Here is a 19,205-nt window from a genome sequence, read left to right on the forward strand (position 1 = left end):
CACTGTGATTCTGGTCATTTTTTGAAAATGTTATCTCTACACAAACTCTTACTTCCTCAAAACCTTGTGTAAAGGATCAAGGTGACAACTTAGCCAACTCCAGCTGTTGTATCTGTGTGATGTCCGTACACCGCTGGTTTAATGAACTGTGGGGACGAATAATTAATAGTCAAACTGATTAGTGTCTCTTTTACCTCATCAAGGCATGTGACATGACCGCCTGTGTCATTAGGTCTGATGCTACCATTAGTCACTCGGTGTAAGTGCAATCAGGCCATATGGAGAACAGAAGGGGAGTATTACTTTTATAAGACACAGTTTCCCTTCAGAGGTTTGGTATTCCAGAAGCGTCAATCACATTTTGGGGTCATGGAAACAGATCTGGTATGAGAATGCACTGAATTAAAGTCTCCACCCGAGTGTGTGAGTGATAATGAACAAGGCAGCAGCATGTTGCCAGAGAGTTGTTTCATTGTCCAATGCAGACTGAGCCCCTGCTCTAATCTGGGTTATCTGGCTGTAATCAGCTTAGCCCACTACTGCTGATGCTGTGTGGCACTTTCTGTCGCTTTAGTCTGCACTGCCATTCAAACACACCTGCTAAAGGGCCTCAGTAGTAATACAAACTAGCAGGAAAGTTCAGTTTGCACGTAGAAGAGGTTGGAAGAGCGCAACATTCAGAGTCTTTTCGAGGAGTCCTGGCCATGGCTGAGAGTCAAGAGACGGGTTCATCTGAGGGGACACATGCTGCAGACACGTACCCCAGAAAAATACTGGAGTATATGGAAGGATTCCTCATCTCCAAGGTAACACATCAGTGCATACACAGCTTTTTTTCAGTTATTGACACAATAGTGTTCCCCTCCTCAGCTTGAGAGTTAATAGCATTCCTGGAAGTTGGAATTGCAATAACTTCAATGCCACAAGGATAGCGTTTCTTAAGAGCTTGATTGGTCAATTAGTCAATTGAGAGAAAATCCATTGTTAACTTTTTTAATTTATTAACTGATGTAATTGTTGTGGGGTCTTTGTGTTTTAAGTTGATGGCTGTACAAAGAAAAGCATTTTCAAGATGCCACCTTGGATTCCCATTGGACATATTATATATAATTGTGAAATTAAACAATAATGAAAATAATCATTATTTGCAGCCCTAAATCTCTTAACCGAAAAATACATAAAGTACTATTATTTGTAAAAATGAATTTTGTGGCCTTGTCACCAACCTCAGGTCAATTAACTGCACTTTTTATTTACTATTACCTACACTATAAATAGATACTGGATGATCAAGCTTTAATTGAATGATCCCCGTAAACAAGCGTTACAGGAGCAAATGGTAAAAGGAGACAGACAAGAAAATGAGGACAGTCAATGAATAAATGAGAAGGTGTAAAGGGAAAGTGCAAAGAATGAAATAATATTATATATGGAGAGTATGCAGCATATAAGACTACTAATGAAAACATTACTGATGCCGACAAATACATCAATGAAATATACGTTCAGCTACACTCTATATGTCATACTATCGTTACCGTTTGAATGGCTCTTTACAATGTGGTCATTTCAATCCTTTACTGTGCTTTGATAGTGACCTACTCAGCAGAGTGTAATGAAGCACAACAAATGATCTACAATAGACACATGGATACGTTTGATCTTTCTGTTGAAATAACTGAAGCATCAATATAGTGCTGTTCTGATTAGTGTGAATATATAGTGCTATATGTGACTATAATTTCATTGATCAGATTTAATTAGTGAACTCTATGAGATGGTACTGCAGATAGAGCATTCTATTTTTCTCTCTCTCTCTCTCTCTCTCTCTCTCTTTCTCTCTCTCTCTCTCTCTCTCTCTCTCTCTCTCTCTCTCTCTCTCTCTCTCTCTCTCTCTCTCTCTCTCTCTCTCTCTCTCTCTCTCTCTCTCTCTCTCTCTCTCTCTCACACCCAGACGGTTTTCTCCTCATGCGAGCTGGGTGTGTTTGATGTGCTGCTGGCTTCAGAGCGTCCCCTGTCTGCAGAGGAGATCAGTCAGGCGATCGGAGCCAGTCTGGATGGCACACAGAGACTGCTTTCTGCCTGCACTGGCCTGCAGCTACTCAACACACACCAGGACAAAGGACGAGGTCAGCACACACAGCTAAAATAAGAATAATAGCTCATAAATAGACTAACAACTTGTCCCTCTAAATAAGTTGAGTAGTAGTACTTATAGTAATGATGACAATTTCCACAGTGTTTCAGTACTACATAAAGTAATACTGTAGGGTTGAAAAGGATATGAATGTGTAAAACTTTGTGTGAATTTCACAAAAATCACCAGTGAAACGCATTTACATTAGAAGGGGGAAAAAAGTAGAGTAGTCTTTTATAAAATGTTGTCCATTTCTCATATTCACAGACATTTATTACATTGTCAATTGCTGCACCACCTACGCACACCTCTCCCTCAGTCTCTGTCTCCCACATAGACATAAAAGGTCAAACTTTTGTCTCAACCTCAACCTGCAGTGATTCATTCACAGTCACCTCCTCATACCTCCACCTCTCCCACCTGTTTCAGTGTTTTACAGTAACACAGAGCAGGCCAGTGTCTACCTGACCCGCTCCAGTCCTGTATCCCTCTACCAGTCCATCCAGTACAGCTCCAGAACCATCTACCTCTGCTGGCACTACCTGACCGACGCTGTCAGGTCAGTACACTGAGCATGGCCTAGAGCTGCAACTAAAGTTTTTTGTCAATTCAAAGTTTAATCGTATAGGCTATAAAATGTCTGAAAATTGTAACAAAAGCCTATCACAATAAGCACAAGGTTATGTGCAGCCCAAAATGTTAATGTCAATTACAATTATATAAAACACTGAAAAACAGCAAATCCTTAAAGTTGAGAGGCTGAAACCAGCTATCTTTTGACATTTCCGTCTTGATTAATGACTTAAGCAATTAATCAATAATTGACATTATTTTTCTGTCTGGTGATTGATCAATTGATTAATTGATCAATTTGATCACATTGATCAATTGATTAATTGATCAATCACGCCGTCGCTAACTACGCCGTACGTCCTACGGCGTCGTGACCCTTTCGGAGTTCTGCGTCGGGGTTGCTTTGCATCGCGGTGCATTTCACCGCCAGAAAGTTAGGGGGTGATAAGTCTGAGGTTATTTGCGATGTGTCTGCCAGCCAGTTTATGTTATGTTAGTAAGCAAACTTTAGCACAAGTGCCCACAAAGTACTGCTTGCTGGCGAAGTGCTAATTTCAAAACTTTACTGACATATAGACACTTTACAAACGGATAACCCCGTCATTGTAACCAAAATATGTCTGAGTTTATTTGCAAAGCTTATGTCAGTGAACTAGCATGTTGCTACTCCCCACAGTAGGCTGCTTGAAACACCGACTATCAACACACAGGACGAGTTGACTAATCACAGTCCTTGCGGTCTGCGTCGCCTCAACGCGAAGTTAAAATATTTTGGAGGTGCACGTCGAGCTACGGTGGAGGGCTCGGAGGGGGATTCGTGGCGAGGCAGAGGGGTCTGCGGGGGTACGCCGTTGATTCGACGCAGAAGTATATAACAGCCTTTACTTGTTGTCGTGCAGGGCCATGCAGTTTGTGTTGTGATATCCAGGTACTATACCTTTCAATATGACCTGTAATTATTTAAGATTATTATTTATTATTATTAAAGAACAATTGTTAATGACCAAAATATAATTTACAAAATGTAACTTGGGGACACAAAATGCTACAGGGGGAGTCAAACCAAAAGAGCAAGCTACAATAAACGTAAGTAAATAAACCATAACTGCTTAAAAATAATACCAAGACAATGCTACTGTAAATAATGCACAAGTAGTATTCAATTAAATGAGCAAGCCAAGACTAAATCACACACAGGTGGGCCATGAGGGGCTGTGAGAACTGCACGTTTGATTTGTAGCTGAAGGATGTGGATTCTAGTCCTCCTTTTCTGTTTGAACAGTGTCTGAAGATGGATTTTAGTCTCATTGTTATGTCTGAGGGAGGACAGCCAGCCGCTCTCAGACTGGATTCACTGTGGCTGACGAGTGAAGACCATCTGTAAGAAAAAATGACTGCAGATGCAGAAGTAAAGATGATATCTAAAGGATAAAGGCACCTTGATCTAAATGACTAATTCGTCTCGTGTGGGAGTGTGCAACAAAAAAATGTGAATTCGCCTAGAATAGACAGAGCATGATTGTGAATTCATGTCAGCACATTTGATCCACGTCAACTGTGGCGATGAGATGAAGCTGATTTTAAGTAGTGAGAAGATCAATACCTAGACCCCACATTTTGTACACTCGCTTAGCAAATAATAAGTCACATATACCCAATACATATAGCACTATGTAATGTGGTTGCCATTAATTAATATTTCTGCCTTTGCCTTGTTCTAGAGAGGGAAGAAATCAGTATGAAAAGGCTTTTGGAGTCACCTCGAACGACCTGTTTCAAGCTCTCTACAGGTAAGAAGCTGTCTTTGTTGAACACACAAACACACGCACACGCACACACACAAACACACACACACACACCAGCACGCACGCATGCACGCACGCACGCACGCACGCACGCACGCACACACACACAAACAGGTGAAACACACATTCTCACTCATTTACATTCCACCCATGTCTCTCCATCTTAAGCCTGTCAGTCACTGTCTTCTCTTTTCCCCCTTAAATAACAGTCTCATGGGATTTATTAGGAGGCGGGGATGTGTGTGTGAGAGAGAGGGTGTGGGCAGTGATGTGAGGAAGCTTGGAGCAGAGAGAGAGAGAATAAATCTGCCATTGTCCTTGAGGTCTCGTGTATTTATGGTATCTAGTGCCCATAGTTTTTATTTTTTTTTTGTAAAGATTATTTTTTGGGCATTTTTAGGCCTTTATTCAACAGGACAGCTGAGGACATGAAAGGGGAGAGAGAGGGGGGAATGACATGCAGCAAAGGGCCACAGGTCGGAGTCGAACCTGAGTCCGCTGCGTCTAGGAGTAAACCTCTATATATGGGCGCCCGCTCTACCAACTGAGCTATCCGGGCGCCCAGTGCCCATAGTTTTAATGCTTCACTGATCTGCTGGTCAGCAGTTTTCAGGGGTCACACGCTCAAAGTTTCACACTTTGTTCGCTAATCGGTCATGATCGGCCTGCCGGAGGCACTGTAGCCTCCTGTAGAACACTGCCAGACCCACAGCAACAGAGACTGTCAAAACTATACCACAGTGGAATAACTCGCTAAACATCCTCCCTTCCTGTTCTCGTCATGGCATGATTTGGACAATCAGTACTTTAATGGAAAGGGATCTGATGCGCACAAATAGAAGATGAAACAGATGTTAAAATGCACATTTCCATTATTATTTTACATTTGAACCGTAAAATGAAATGTACCGACACCAATGTGCAGATGTATGAATTAGTTACACACATCACGCCAGTAGAACTAGAAAGTTGAAATTTGACATATTTCTTTGCATGTGAATGTTTTTTGTTTTCTTTGGATTTTTACACATCACACAATTTATGTTTTGTATTTAGCTGGTTGTTGGGCCTTTAAATGATCTCTGTATTTGATATTGTTGATTCATTTTTGTTCTTGTATCCTTTCGATAAGCAGCTGACTAAAAAAAAAGATGAATGCAAAATGAGAATATTCAAAATATGAACCATGCACACATAATGTAATACACCGTTATGCAGATGAATATGTAATTCAGCTTTAATTGATTGCAAATGAAAATACCCCACAAGAAAAATTTCAACACCTGCGCACAATTGATTTAATGGGGAGTAGCAGTTGTTTGTCCCCGCTGATATCTCCTGTGAATACTGTGGGTAAATAAGCAAGGGGAATACAACCACTGAAGACATTCGCTGCGTTCTTAGAGCGCTGTAGCAGGAGCAGGATGATTCAAAGCTGGCTGGATGACTCAGACTCCTGTTTACTCATTGCCATTTAACCAGCTGTGTACTACACCAGAATAATTTACAGCCAAGTCCCGTCTACAGCTTGAATTCTCATACTCGATAAAGCAGAAAAGATTTGGACTTGCAAGAGAGTGTGTATTTAGAGAGCTATTGAGATTTAAAAAACAAGACATTGCATAGGAAGAAGTTTTACGGGAGATAACTTATTATTTTGTCCAAACCCCGATACGTCTGATGGTTTCAGCCTTAAGAATATGATTTTCATGTAATTTGAAAAGTAAAAGTAGTTTCTGTATTTTAAACATGGTAAGGTGTTTAATACTGAAACGGTTGTAATGCTTTCCTTGAAGTGGTCATCACATGAATTCCTTGAGTGTTCATTGAAATAATTAAATACGGAAGTAAACACGTCAAGTAAAAAACGCACGTCTATTGAAATGGAAGATAGTTACTAACATATTATAAAATATATACATATACACACACACACACACACACACATATATATATATATATATGTATGTATGTATGTATGTATGTATGTATGTATATATATATATATATATATATGTATATATATATATATATATGTATATTTACAATGAGTATTTTTACTCACTGTCTGGCACACAATGAGTATGAACCATCCATCAATGATTGGATTTTTTAGGTTTATTAGTTTGAGTATATACTGGTAACAAACCTGTTAGTCTCACAAGGTCTACATCACACTAGTCTCCTTTTTGCCAGACCATCCACACGTTGCGGGCGGCGCTAAGCTCGTGACAAAGCAGCGGTGGCTGTGCAAAATGGTCTCTGGAAGGAACTTGTTTTACACCCTGCAAAAGAAAACGCTACATACAATATTAAATTGAAGTTAACTGTTCACACAATACAGTTACACGAGCTATATAAATTAGCTAGATACATGCTTAAACGTAATTTGCGCTTACCAGTGTATCACTGTGTGTACTTCGTCCACAGCAATCCCCACCAATCTGTCCCAAAACGTCCCAGCTAGAGAGTAAATGAAGTAAACATTTTCTTTGTAAATCTTTACAATCATTCCCTGAAAGAACCAAGCAGGCCTGCCTTGTTGCATGATCCATATTCTTAAAAACTTGCCATTTTCAGCATGTAACTTGCTAGCTCGAAGTTTGTTGTTGTTTCCCAAAGCAAACAGTGCACACGGAGAGCGGAAGGTGAGGGACATCCAGTGTGTGAGCCAGGCAGTTATCCTGGAAATGTACTTCCGTTTATCCAGACAACATATCTGGATAAACTTATATTCTAGTCATGAAACCTGGGTTATCATAATGCTGTGAAATGCACACTGTGCACTAATCGTCTTTGAATATAATATTTTGGCAATTAGTATACCATTTTATATTGACAAAATATTATACGATTGTGTGCGCTGAAAAAAGTACATCAAACTGCAACTTTGGAATGATACTGCCTGTTTCAAATGTAGAAATGTAAGTCACAATAATTTGAAAATGTCTAGCTTAGGCGCCCTCCTGTGGTAGGATCAAAGAAGAAACTGTGGATGAGACAGAGCTGAGTCAAGGACACTGAAATGAAGGGACAGAAGGGACACGTGAATTGCACTAGCTTTCAATGACATTGTTACTATTTGTCTACAAATAAAGAGAATTAAAGAGTAAGCAATTTGTAATTAAGATACATTATTTTTTTGCTCTACAAGATCTTCATGAATGTGTCTCAGTACAATGGGACAATAGCATCCACCAACAACACATTTAAAAATCTACTAAACTAATTATGTAATGATCTGTGAAGTGAAATTAAATTCAAAGTGGATCATACTTTGACTTTGAAAATACTACATACAAGATACTGTACTTGTCATTCTTGTCTTCTATTATTGTTTGATAATAATGAAGAGGCTAAAGCATCAAGACAGCTGTAGTGATCAGGCAGGGAGTGCACAACATGTCTGTGCAGAGTGCAGACGGATCACAAACCAGGATGATGTTCTAACGATGTATATAAGGACAGAGACAACCAGGAGGAGCATTTTTTCCTCAATATGGTTGGAGACAGGATGAGTTTGTGTGCATGTAAATGTACTCAACCAGGGACAAAAAGGCCTGCACATGTTATCGTTGGGGGGGCATTCAATAAATTCCACCCAAAATGTTCTCAAATTAAAGCTGACAGTCTGCTGTTTGGCCTCACAGTCATTTCATCTTTTCACATCCGATTTAATCAGAGTCTGAAGCCGCAACAATGAGTCACTTTCAAAGTTCCTCGGGAGGTCACTGTGTCATCTGAAGTTGGTTCATGTAACAGATGGCAGATCACTTTGCTGCTGTGAAATTTGGATATTCATACAATTCTAGTGAACAGAGGATACTCTCTCTGTGTGTGTGTGTGTGTGTGTGTGTGTGTGTGTGTGTGTGTGCGCGTGTAGCCCCATGGCAGGGCAGAGTGCTGGGTGATGAGGTGGAGATTCCTCAGAGCAGCAGCAGTCACCACAGGCTCTTATATTCTACAGCACCCTGTCTCTCTCTCTCTCTCTCTCACACACACACACGCACACACACACACACACACACACACACACACACACACACACACACAGTGCCTCTCCTCATCTACAAAGTTTCTCCCTGTGGCGACACAGTGTGTGGGTGTGTGTGTCTGTCTGTGTGTGGTCTACTGTTTATTGTGGACACAGAGCAAATACAACCTTAGGTGTCAGAAAATGATAAAGTAAGCCCTAATACACAGAGACTGAAATGAAAGAGAGGCTGTACTGATATGACTGTTTTGTCTGTGTGTGTGTGTGTGTGTGTAGGTCTGATGAGGAGATGCTGAAGTTTATGCAGTTAATGAACTCCATTTGGAACATCTGTGGTAAAGATGTGGTCACGGCCTTCGACCTTTCGCCTTTCAAGATCATTTGTGACCTTGGTGGTAAGTGTGTGTGTGTGTGTGTGTGTGTGTGTGTGTTTTCGAGTCACCGTATCTAATTTCCATAAGGGTGTGGGTTCGCAGTCATTAACATTTAAAATCGTTGCCCGCATGTGTTAACTCAGAGACAGCTGGCTAAGCCACACACATTTAATACAGTCCAGTGTGTGGATGCACAGAAATGCACAACACACACGCAGTCAACTGTGACCTTTATTATACCCCCCTCCAGCTTCTCTGAGTTAATAACTTTAAGCAAATCAGTCAAATTTCCCAACACACACACACACACACACACACACACACACACACACACACACACACACACACACACACACACACACACACAGAGCACCCACGGTATCAGCGGCTATGAATATGTTATACTCATGCATTTGTTTGAAAGCTGAGACAGAAAGTGGTCAATAAAAAGACTTCTACACTAAAAACAAAATAAGTGTTCACAGAGTTGGAGACAACAGCGCAGTTTAACCTGCTGTTCTCCTTACCAGGTAATGGCTGTAACACATGATTTTGTAGTTTTACAAACAAGAGAATAAATACTTATCGTTTTCCTGTTGTTGCGGTATTTCAGTTAGATAGTGAATTTAAAACAATGTTTTGTAATAAAGCTGTATTAATGTGGACATGGCCCTTGTATGTTTAACTATATGTTATTTTGAATAGCTTGATCCTGATGTTGATGCCCTATCAACAGATATTTTTTAAGCATACAAGAAATATGCACTTGCCAATAGATATGAAGGGAAATCATGTAACTCCAATTTGCTGCAGACTAATGTAGCTTCCATCCATTGTTCAACAGCAGAAGACTGGTTGAACTGAACAGCTGTGAATATAAAATGTGAAGCAAGATGTTGCAGCCTAGTCTTTAAATATGTAAAGGTAAAAAGGTAGCTTCCTTGACTGATCTCCTGTGTGTGCTCTACTACGTCAAATCCGATTATTTATAAAGTGCCTTTGAAACAGAAGATTGTCTTAAAAAATGGTTTACACACAGAGCAAAGGGCACAAGGATAAAAAAGTGAGAAGAAAAAGAATGAACAGAGAAGGACAAAAACAAAAGTACAAATTAATCTTCTGTTGTCACAAGAGCTTTTGTCTGAGAGAGGATCACAGCTCTGTTTCATTTTCTCTCATCCTGTGTACTGAACTGAGAGCTGAATGTTGTCTACACTCATGCACTCCTCCATTGGTCAAAAATAGACAGTAGCTAGATGATGGATAATAACGTAGCAGTAATTGGATAGGAATAATGTTGTTTCTAAGAATGAATATTTAGTCTGTGGCTGTCAACATGCAAGACTATACTCTGTTATAATCATATTAAAATTATCCAAAGCATTAAAGCCCAAATTCCCACCAAGTTAAATCAGGTTAGAGGTTGGGATGCAAGCATTGTACAGACACTAACCCAGACTGAATGTATTTTAGTTTAGCATAATGGGTAAAAGTGCCTCAACATTAATCAAGAAAATAAATTAAGAAAAACATGTTGAGTATAAGAAGTTATTTATACACAAGTGAGTCTCCATTTTTCTCTGTTTTAATGATTTAAAAACTGCAACATTTGTGCTCAGTCAGGCAAAGAAACATCAAGCGGCTCTCCACCAACTCTATTTGACACCCATGGGTGGCCACCTTCTGTGTGTGACACCACAGCTGACCACACAGGGGAGCTGTGAAGCCACTAAAAGACAGAGACACACATCCAGGGCAGTCCTCCTGTCTTTTCTTTCCTCTCCTCTGTGACATTCCCAGCGTGAGGATTGTGTGTTCATGTTTATGCATTAAGGTGCACCACCAAACGGAGTGTGCATGTGGACAGCAGGAAGGGTGTGAAGGGAGTGAGTGCAGTGTCCCATTAGGACTTTGTCTCTCACACAGCATCTGTTGTGTCTGCACACACCTGCTGCTCAAGTGCTCTGCCTGTTTCTCTGTCTGTCTCTCTGTCTGTCCGTCCTACTTTCTGCCAACTTGCTGACTTTAATCCAAATCAGTCTGAGTTCGCATTCAGAGTCTTGATCATTTATGTGATGAAGGTGGTTTGTTCTGTACTGGCTGTCTGTGGGAAGCCCTAGCTTTATTTTAATGTGACATTTAACACACATTTCGATGGTATGTTTTGTCTAAAAATGAATAATCAACTTAAAGGTTACTGCAACTCTAAGGAAATGATATTCATGGTTCTGAAGCATAATGTTTTCTTTTATGTGAACAGCCATCTGCTTAATGTTGCTACGTGTAACAAACAGTCATAGAAAAAAATATTCACATAATTTACATAAGAAAAAGTCACAATACCACAATGGAAGACTTTTCCAAATGAATGCATCCAAACTTTTATCATAGTAAGAGCAAACAAGAATTGGTAAAATGTGCTATGGATTGAAAGTACTGATAATATATAATAAATATTTAGTATATATGAAGATAGAAAGTATAGATAGATAGAATTGTTTATGGGCTAAAATATTCACACCTTAATCTATCTATCTAAATCGTTTATCAGGTGGTCACAATTGAAAAAAATGTCAGTTTTACTCCACATTTTTAACCACATCAGAAAACAAACCGTCACTCAGCTTGATGATGAGAGCATGTTCTGGTTCTGTGTGGCGGTACAACTGTACAAAGTTTACATTTGAACCAGTCATCCAGATTTATACAGGTTACAGATTTACTGTATAGAGATTTATACAGATTTAATACAGATTCAGTATTGCACTACCATGCACTTTTAGTTCCTATAAATCAAGCTCCAAAAATGCTGGAACCTATGAACTTCCCACAGTGCATCTCAATATAATCTTTCATTAGACCCTCCCTGCGGTAAATGCCCATGTCTTTCAAACTCCATTACCCCCGTTTGTAGTCTCAAGTCTCAAGCCGAGGCTGAGAAAACCCTCTGTGAAAAGTCAGTGGAGCTCCCCCTCAGTGGTTCCTCCACACAGTTGAGAGTTAGTTACCTGTATCCAGTTGCTGACACATTACAGATGGAGAACCTACACAGCCAGTATTCTAAGAGAATGATTCAAGCCCCCAAAAAATATGTAAGTAAAACTGACATTTAGAAATACCAGCACATACTAGTATTGAGCAAAACATTAGATTTTTGGTGGTTTTTATTTATGAAATGATCACACATATGTACAAATGAATCTATATCAGAAAACATGCAGATCAAGTAAACACAAAAACACAACAATAATATACAACAATGTAACAGACTTTAACAACCACAAACACCCATCAAAGGATTCCATTAACAAACTGAGGCAGCCAGGTTAGCTCGGGGTCCTTTACAGCGTGTTGTTTGGTTTTGCTCCTCCTCGCTGCTCTTTGATTTTTGTCCTCTGCTAACCCCTGTTTATTGTGAGAGCCAGTGTGTGTGTGTGTGTGTGTGTGTGTGTACGTGTGTGTACGTGTATAAAGGGCAGGTGTTGCCTTCCTCCTAACACGACCTGCTGCTTCTGTATTAATCTGTACAGAAGCAGTAAGACTTTTTCTTTTTTCAGACACACACACACACACACACACACACACACACACACACACACACACTCGATCTGGGTGGCTTTGTAGGTTTATGAGATCCTTAGATCCTGTATTCCACCTCACTGCCTTCCCATCACTCTTTACCATTCACACATTCTTCTTCCATCACTTTAGCTATCCATCTCATACACTTTCTCGCTCACTCTCATTGTTTAAAATTCAGTTTGCTTTGTGAAGCATGAATGCTGATAATAATGCTGCCAAAGCTTCAAGGAGAAATATATTAATATTTTCACATTAAATCCTTTTCCACCCTTGTGTGTTTGTGTGTGTTCGTATGCTCATTTCAATACCTTATTTTCCACTCAAATCAGCAGGTCTTACCTCCGCCCTATAATGAGTTACAGTTCTCTCTAAGAGGACAGTAAGCAGAACAAAACTAAGAGTCTTTGGCTATGCTAGCAGGTCTGAGCTAAATGCTAGTGTTAACATGCACAGGTACAATGTTTACCATGTTCACCATCTTATTTGAGCATTTTAGCATGTTAACATTTGCTAATTTGCGCTGATGTTTTGCAGGTATTTGGTCATAAGCCAAAGTATTGGACAAAATAAAAGTTTGACCTGATGATGGCGCTAGATGAATAGTTGGATTCCCAAAGTACAATTCATCCTCTGCACTAACCGATGAGTTGTTAAGACATTTCAATAAAAAACAAAAATGTGAACCTCATGGTGGTACTAGAAGAAGTATTGCCAAAGTCAGTAGGATTCATTCCCTGGGGACCATGAATGTATTTACCAAATTCCATCGTAATCCCTCCAATAGTTGTGGAGATATTTCGTTCTGGACCAAAGTGGTGGAACAGACAGACATTGCCATCCCGAAAGTCATGCAGCTAGCATCACCAAAAACAAGGATTTTCAAATGCATTGATATGTAAAGGTTAATATACAAATGCATGTGGAATAATTTTCAGTCAGATAACAATCAAATTGTGCATCTGTGTTTGTTTTTCCTCAGATTAGATTTCTTAGTAGGATCAGCCAAGCTCTGCCCTTTTTTTGTATGAAGCGTCTGTCTCTCAGTCACTCTATATTCAGTTCAATTCAGTCTGCTTTATTGGCATGAATGTTAGATGAACCATAATCCCAAAGCAGCCACATACATCTGAATACCAATCATGCAAATAAATAATGGGTACATACCTGAAAGCATCTGTTCCACTTGTGTGACTCCGTGTGCACGTTGTGTGTGAGTGATGCACTACCATGTTAATGAAGGTTGTGTGTATTCATTCAACTAAATGTAACTCTCTCTCTTTCTCTCTCTAGGCTGCAGTGGCGCATTAGCCAAGCAGTGCACGTCAGCCTACCCAGAATGCAGAGTTACGATCTTTGACCTCCCCAAGGTGGTGCATACGTCAAGGGAACACTTTGTCACAGAGGCCGACCAGAGGATTAGCTTCCACGAAGGTAACGCCATTGCATCTGGGCGAAATCTCTTGACATTTATAATCATATGCAGACACACACACACACACAATCATATGCAAAAGTTTTAAATAATATTTGTAAAAATGGAACTATTTCAAAATGCATGCTAGCTTGCCGGCTATGGCTTTGCCGAAAACAAAAAAAAACAAAGCAGTGGCGAGCCAGTGAGTTTGGTCTTTTCCTGATGTGGATGCACTTCTTTTTTATGTCCCTGGCCTTCATTACCAGGACGATTACAGATACAAACAAAGTTGTACTTGGCATGACATCACATAAATTGTAGGAGAAATTGCAGGTTGCTAATTTACACAATGCTTTCTAATGAACAAGCTACTTGCAAGTTCTGACACGCCCACAGCCATGTGCAACAAGTGGCTGGGTCTTGGCTGGTGTTAAAATGATTCTTTCTGTCAACAAATGCCCTGAAAAGACCAGAACCAACAATAAATTGATTCTGCTAACTAACAAGTTTTGACTGTGTAGCTTATTCCTATGTGCAACACTGTTGCACTGGGCAACATGTTCCTTCATTAACATGAACATTTGCACTGTAGTTTATTTTGAGTAGTGCCGTAAATACTCACTAGTGCACCACTTCTGTTGCTGAAAATAGTCCCTACAAATGCACTATTTACTCCTGTATTTCCAGAACAATAGCAAATGCTCAGCGACCGGTAAAGGACCTCTTTCATAAAAGGGCTCTTGGATTTTCCCACACAATGATAAAAAAAAGTGTTGTGTGTGATTGATTTAAGAATAAGTGTTAAGTTGAGGTGTGAAATTTGAACTCCAACTGAATTCTACCAGTCTGCCACCATCAGTCTAGTTTCCTTCTAAAAGCATAAAGAAAAGACAGAAAACATATTGTGAAGAATTTTCTTTCAATGCAAGAGAATGTGAGTTGGTGCTTTCTTTTTTATTTCACACTGAAATGGTGTGATGAAATAATTTCAGAGTATATGTAGGTTTACCTGCAATTCAGTCCCATGTATGCACAGTATTCAGTTCATATACAATCAAGTGCAACTCTGATCTGAAAATAAAAGCAGATAAAGACACTATTGATGTTATCACATGTGTTTCTCCAAGCTCCCACTGAACTGTTGCTATAGGACTGAAAATATTCTAACTCCAATTTATACCTCACACTTGTGTTGTGTCGGCTCTCCAACAAAGCAGCTAATGGGGAAATAAAAAGTTCACAGCAGCCTGTGATCTTGAAAACCCAGAGCTGAAATCAATTCCTGCCTCTCCTGCTGCTCTCATAGCACTCATTGTGTTAAACACAACGGGAGCTGCAACATGGAAAACACGACAAGAAAATGTACTGATTTTGTCCCTGTTTTTTTTATTAGTGCAGGCTTCTGTGTGCTTCATTTCATATTAGTTTAAAAAATTGTGGTCACATCGTTATAATGGAGAGCGAGGACATATTAAATGGGGGACAAGCACACGTACACTTATTTTAGTACTGTTTATACAGGAGTAAAACATGTAGCTGGGAATATGTTGTAAGGTCACATGCTTTTGACATGTGATTACAACAGACATCATCCATTTGTATTAATTATATTTGAGTATGTAACCCACTAATTTAATCGCCTTTTATTAATGTTGTCTCATTACTGAAAAGCTTGTCAACAGAATTAATAATTATGTAAAATAATTAACAGTGTCTCAGGAATTCAGTGCATTTGAATTGTGAATATGGTGTGTGTGTGTGTTTAGGGGACTTCTTCAAAGACCCCCTGCCAAAAGCTGACCTCTATATCCTTGCCAGAATCCTCCACGACTGGACAGATGAACGCTGCATAGAGCTACTCAGTAGAGTCTACAAAGCCTGCAAACCAGGTCTCTCTCTCTCTCTCTCTCTCTCTCTGTGTGTGTGTGTGTGTGTGTGTGTGTGTGTGTGTGTGTGTGTGTGTGTGTGTGTGTGAAAGGAATGAGTACCATTTTTTCTTCTCCTACTTGAAATTAGATAGCAGATTGTATCCCACAATGCAGCTGATCCCAGAAAAATCTGTCCTTGTGACTTTGATCAAACACACACACAAACACGCACACAAACACGCACACACACACACACACACACACACACAGAAGCAGCAGACGTTATTAGGAGGCAGAAAACCCTCTCATGCGTTTTTATAATGTGTATCTGTGTGTGTGTGTGTGTGTGTGTGTGTGTGTGTGTGTGTGTGTGTGTGTGTGTGTGTTTGTGTGTGTCTGTGTGTCTGTGTGTGTGTATAAGAGGAAGGAAGAAAAACAAAGAAATAAACTAATTAGGGAAGCCTAGTTACACTGGACAGAAAATACAACCTGTCGTAGTATGAAGTAGTTTCTCAGACAGTAGACCTTATCAACAGCAGACATTTTGAATTATAGCAGGAAAACCACAGGTGTTACCTATAACATTAATGATGTCTCTGTTCCAGCAATTATTGCAATGCAATGCAGCAATTAACAATTGTATTAGTTACACCTGTTGACAAGCCAAGATATCTGCAATGAAAAGGGTCTTTGAGAAGCTTTATCAATTCTGCAGTAGTCTCGCATTGCCAGACCTTTCTCCACAGCGCTGCGGAGGAGGGTCTGGCTAGTCTACACAACATTAAGGGATGGGAGAAAAACGTGCTGTGGTTTATTTGGCATTTCTTTAAGCCAATTACAATCGTCTTGGGCGGGGCTAAGCATCAGACGGAGCAACAGCGCCTCTGCAAAATAGCGTCGGGAAGGAATTTGTTTGGGTAGAACATGTCTATGTTCAAAAGGTGTTTTAGTCGTGCAAAAGAAAACTCAGATTGAACAGATAGTCTAGCTAGCTGTCTGGATTAACCCTGCAGAGATCTGAGGAGCAGTTAAAATATAGTATAAAATTCCAACACAGAAAAAGCGGAAGGTACCGGACATCTGGCCAAAAAGAGTGAAATCCGGCAACGGAGCAATCCCAGAAGTAGAACGTTGTGGATATAGACTAATTCTGCAGTAAAGCAACAGTAAAGCTATCACTAGCTAGCTAAACTTTGTCAGGAAACTTGTCGAAAAAGCCAGAGAAAGAAACCCAGAAAGAGAAAACAAACAAAAATGAAAAAAAGGAACAACCACACAAACAAAGCTGACCTTTTGGTCCGTCCTGCAGGAGGCGCTGTGTTTCTGGTGGAGGCGCTGCTCCATGAGGACGGCTCTGGCCCAGTGACAGTGCAGCTCTACTCCCTGAACATGCTGGTACAGACGGAGGGCAAAGAGAGGACGGCTGCTCAGTACGCTGCCCTGCTGGCTGCCGTCGGCTTCACTGACATCCAGCACCGCCTCACTGGGAAGATCTACGATGCTGTGCTGGGACACAAGGAGACATGAGACCAACAAATAAGGCTACTCGTGTGCCAGGACTGAAAACTTACACCACCTGGAAGCAAAATGTTCTACTACTAATACTGTACTATTTTGGATTTCTTTTTAAATGTCACCATAAGTTTCTTTAAATAAAAAAGCTTTCTGACACTATATGACAATACCACATTCTGTATCTACTTTTTCACTGAATCTGAATGACTTATGAAATATTTATTACAGGTGTGAAACCTGACCTGGGCACACGGTCCGGACCAAACAGCCGAAACTTGGTCTGACGAAAAGAGGCGGTCTCAGTCTGGATCAAAATGAACCATGGCTCCTCTCATTTCTAGTGTGAAATATTGTTTGAATTGTTCAGAGTTTCGGACCAATTACAGAAAGTTCTGGAAGGCTATCGTCAGAACCAGACAAAGGAAAAATGAGCACAGTGTTCAGTTGTTCTTTAAATGAACACCCTGTTTAAAGCTATAGTGCGTAGTTTCTGTCGCCCCCGTGAGGAGGAGGTAAATACAAGCCTTCCGTGACCGCGCACCCCCTGCCCCCTATTTTGTAGCCAACGCAATTCTAAATCCAGACAATCAAGTAAGAGACAAATCCCTGTGCAGTCGGATTCTGCTCTAAATGATTAGCCACACACTGCAAAGGTCAACCTATATTAGATGGTGTGCAGTGTGATCTTCCAGTCTCATCGCTACGAAAGATGAACTTTCTTACATATCTGTTCTCATCACTCAATCCTAAGCCCTGTGTCTGAACCCCTCGCCTCTGTCTGTTCTTAACAGCCTTGTAAAGCTGTCTTTGTACCAGGCTCTTCGTAATGATGGACGTGACTCAGTAAATCATCTTCACAATGGCCCAGCCCATCTTTTATTTCACCTCTGTCCTCTTCTGTGCACAGGATGTATTAAAAATGTAGATATCAGCCTTTTATTAAAGCTCAGCTTGTCCTTGTGCGACACCTCTGATGGTTAATCTGCATCAACACAACACTGTCAGTGAGAGACTTCCACACAAGTATCCGTGAATTTATTTCATATTCAGCTACATTAATATCATTGTCATTTATTATAAAATGAGCATGCCAAAAGATAATTGCACAACATATCAGTTGTCTGACTCTGCAGCTGAAAAAAAAAATCATAATAAGCCTTTAGACACGAATATTGTCTGCTCTGTATTCAAAAGACTGCAACGCCACTGTTTCCTTTCTATACACCCACTCATTCTCACTGCCCTCTCCATCCGCGTCTCTCGATCTTTTTCTCCCAGTAATTGTGAATTAATCAGACTTCAAAGTGCAACAAATTAGAATTGATGTCAAATCCTTGTGGACAGCTTTACAGAGAGTCGGTCTAATGAAGGGAAATGAAGTGCTGAGGCTGAAGACATCTTGACCTGTGCAGAGACAATGATAGCGTGCAGAGACCTGGTGCAGTTTCACTAGTGTCATGGTGGTGAACTAGTGCTGTGTACCACTTGGTGCCGGGTGTTGAGGCTTTGGAGAATTATAGGATAGGAGTTAAAACGCTATTTCAGATAAAGTAGCAAACGTACAGGAAAAAATAAGTCCATTTGAATATGAGGTTGAATTTAAATGAATCCAAATCTTCAGTCATCCCTAAGAACTTGATTTAACTTTCCTGCAATTACTAATCCTCCCCTCACACTAAAATCAGACTAGATAAGAACGTCTTTGATGGAAAAGGTAAAAAAAATTAAGTTAAGCATTTAAACAAACTTCACAGATTTAGTTTTCCAATGCTGTAGAAAATCAGCTGTAATTCTGTGAAAGTATCTCTTCAAGTGCTTTCCCCCTCACTTTTCGTCAATGATTTAGACTCGGGTCAATGTTTTCCACTTCAGCAGAGAAAGGTGCATACATTTCTCCTCTCCACTTTTCAGTTCTATTTACTGCTCCATCTCATGGGGCCATT

At 40.1% G+C, this 19,205-nt stretch overlaps 1 protein-coding gene across 1 annotated transcript; it reads left to right on the forward strand.

Moving 5' to 3' along the window:
• The first annotated feature begins 461 nt into the window (after positions 1–461).
• Positions 462–17,596, forward strand: asmt (acetylserotonin O-methyltransferase). Its single transcript, XM_031281736.2, has 8 exons — positions 462–806; positions 1,955–2,129; positions 2,567–2,696; positions 4,432–4,500; positions 8,786–8,904; positions 13,756–13,896; positions 15,646–15,768; positions 17,057–17,596. The coding sequence occupies exons 1-8, from the start codon at positions 705–707 to the stop codon at positions 17,272–17,274; spliced, it is 1,077 nt and encodes a 358-aa protein (XP_031137596.1). The 5' UTR covers positions 462–704; the 3' UTR covers positions 17,275–17,596.
• The last annotated feature ends 1,609 nt before the right edge of the window (positions 17,597–19,205 follow it).

This window comes from Sander lucioperca, chromosome 8, assembly GCF_008315115.2.
Source record: "Sander lucioperca isolate FBNREF2018 chromosome 8, SLUC_FBN_1.2, whole genome shotgun sequence".
Lineage (NCBI taxonomy): Eukaryota > Metazoa > Chordata > Actinopteri > Perciformes > Percidae > Sander > Sander lucioperca.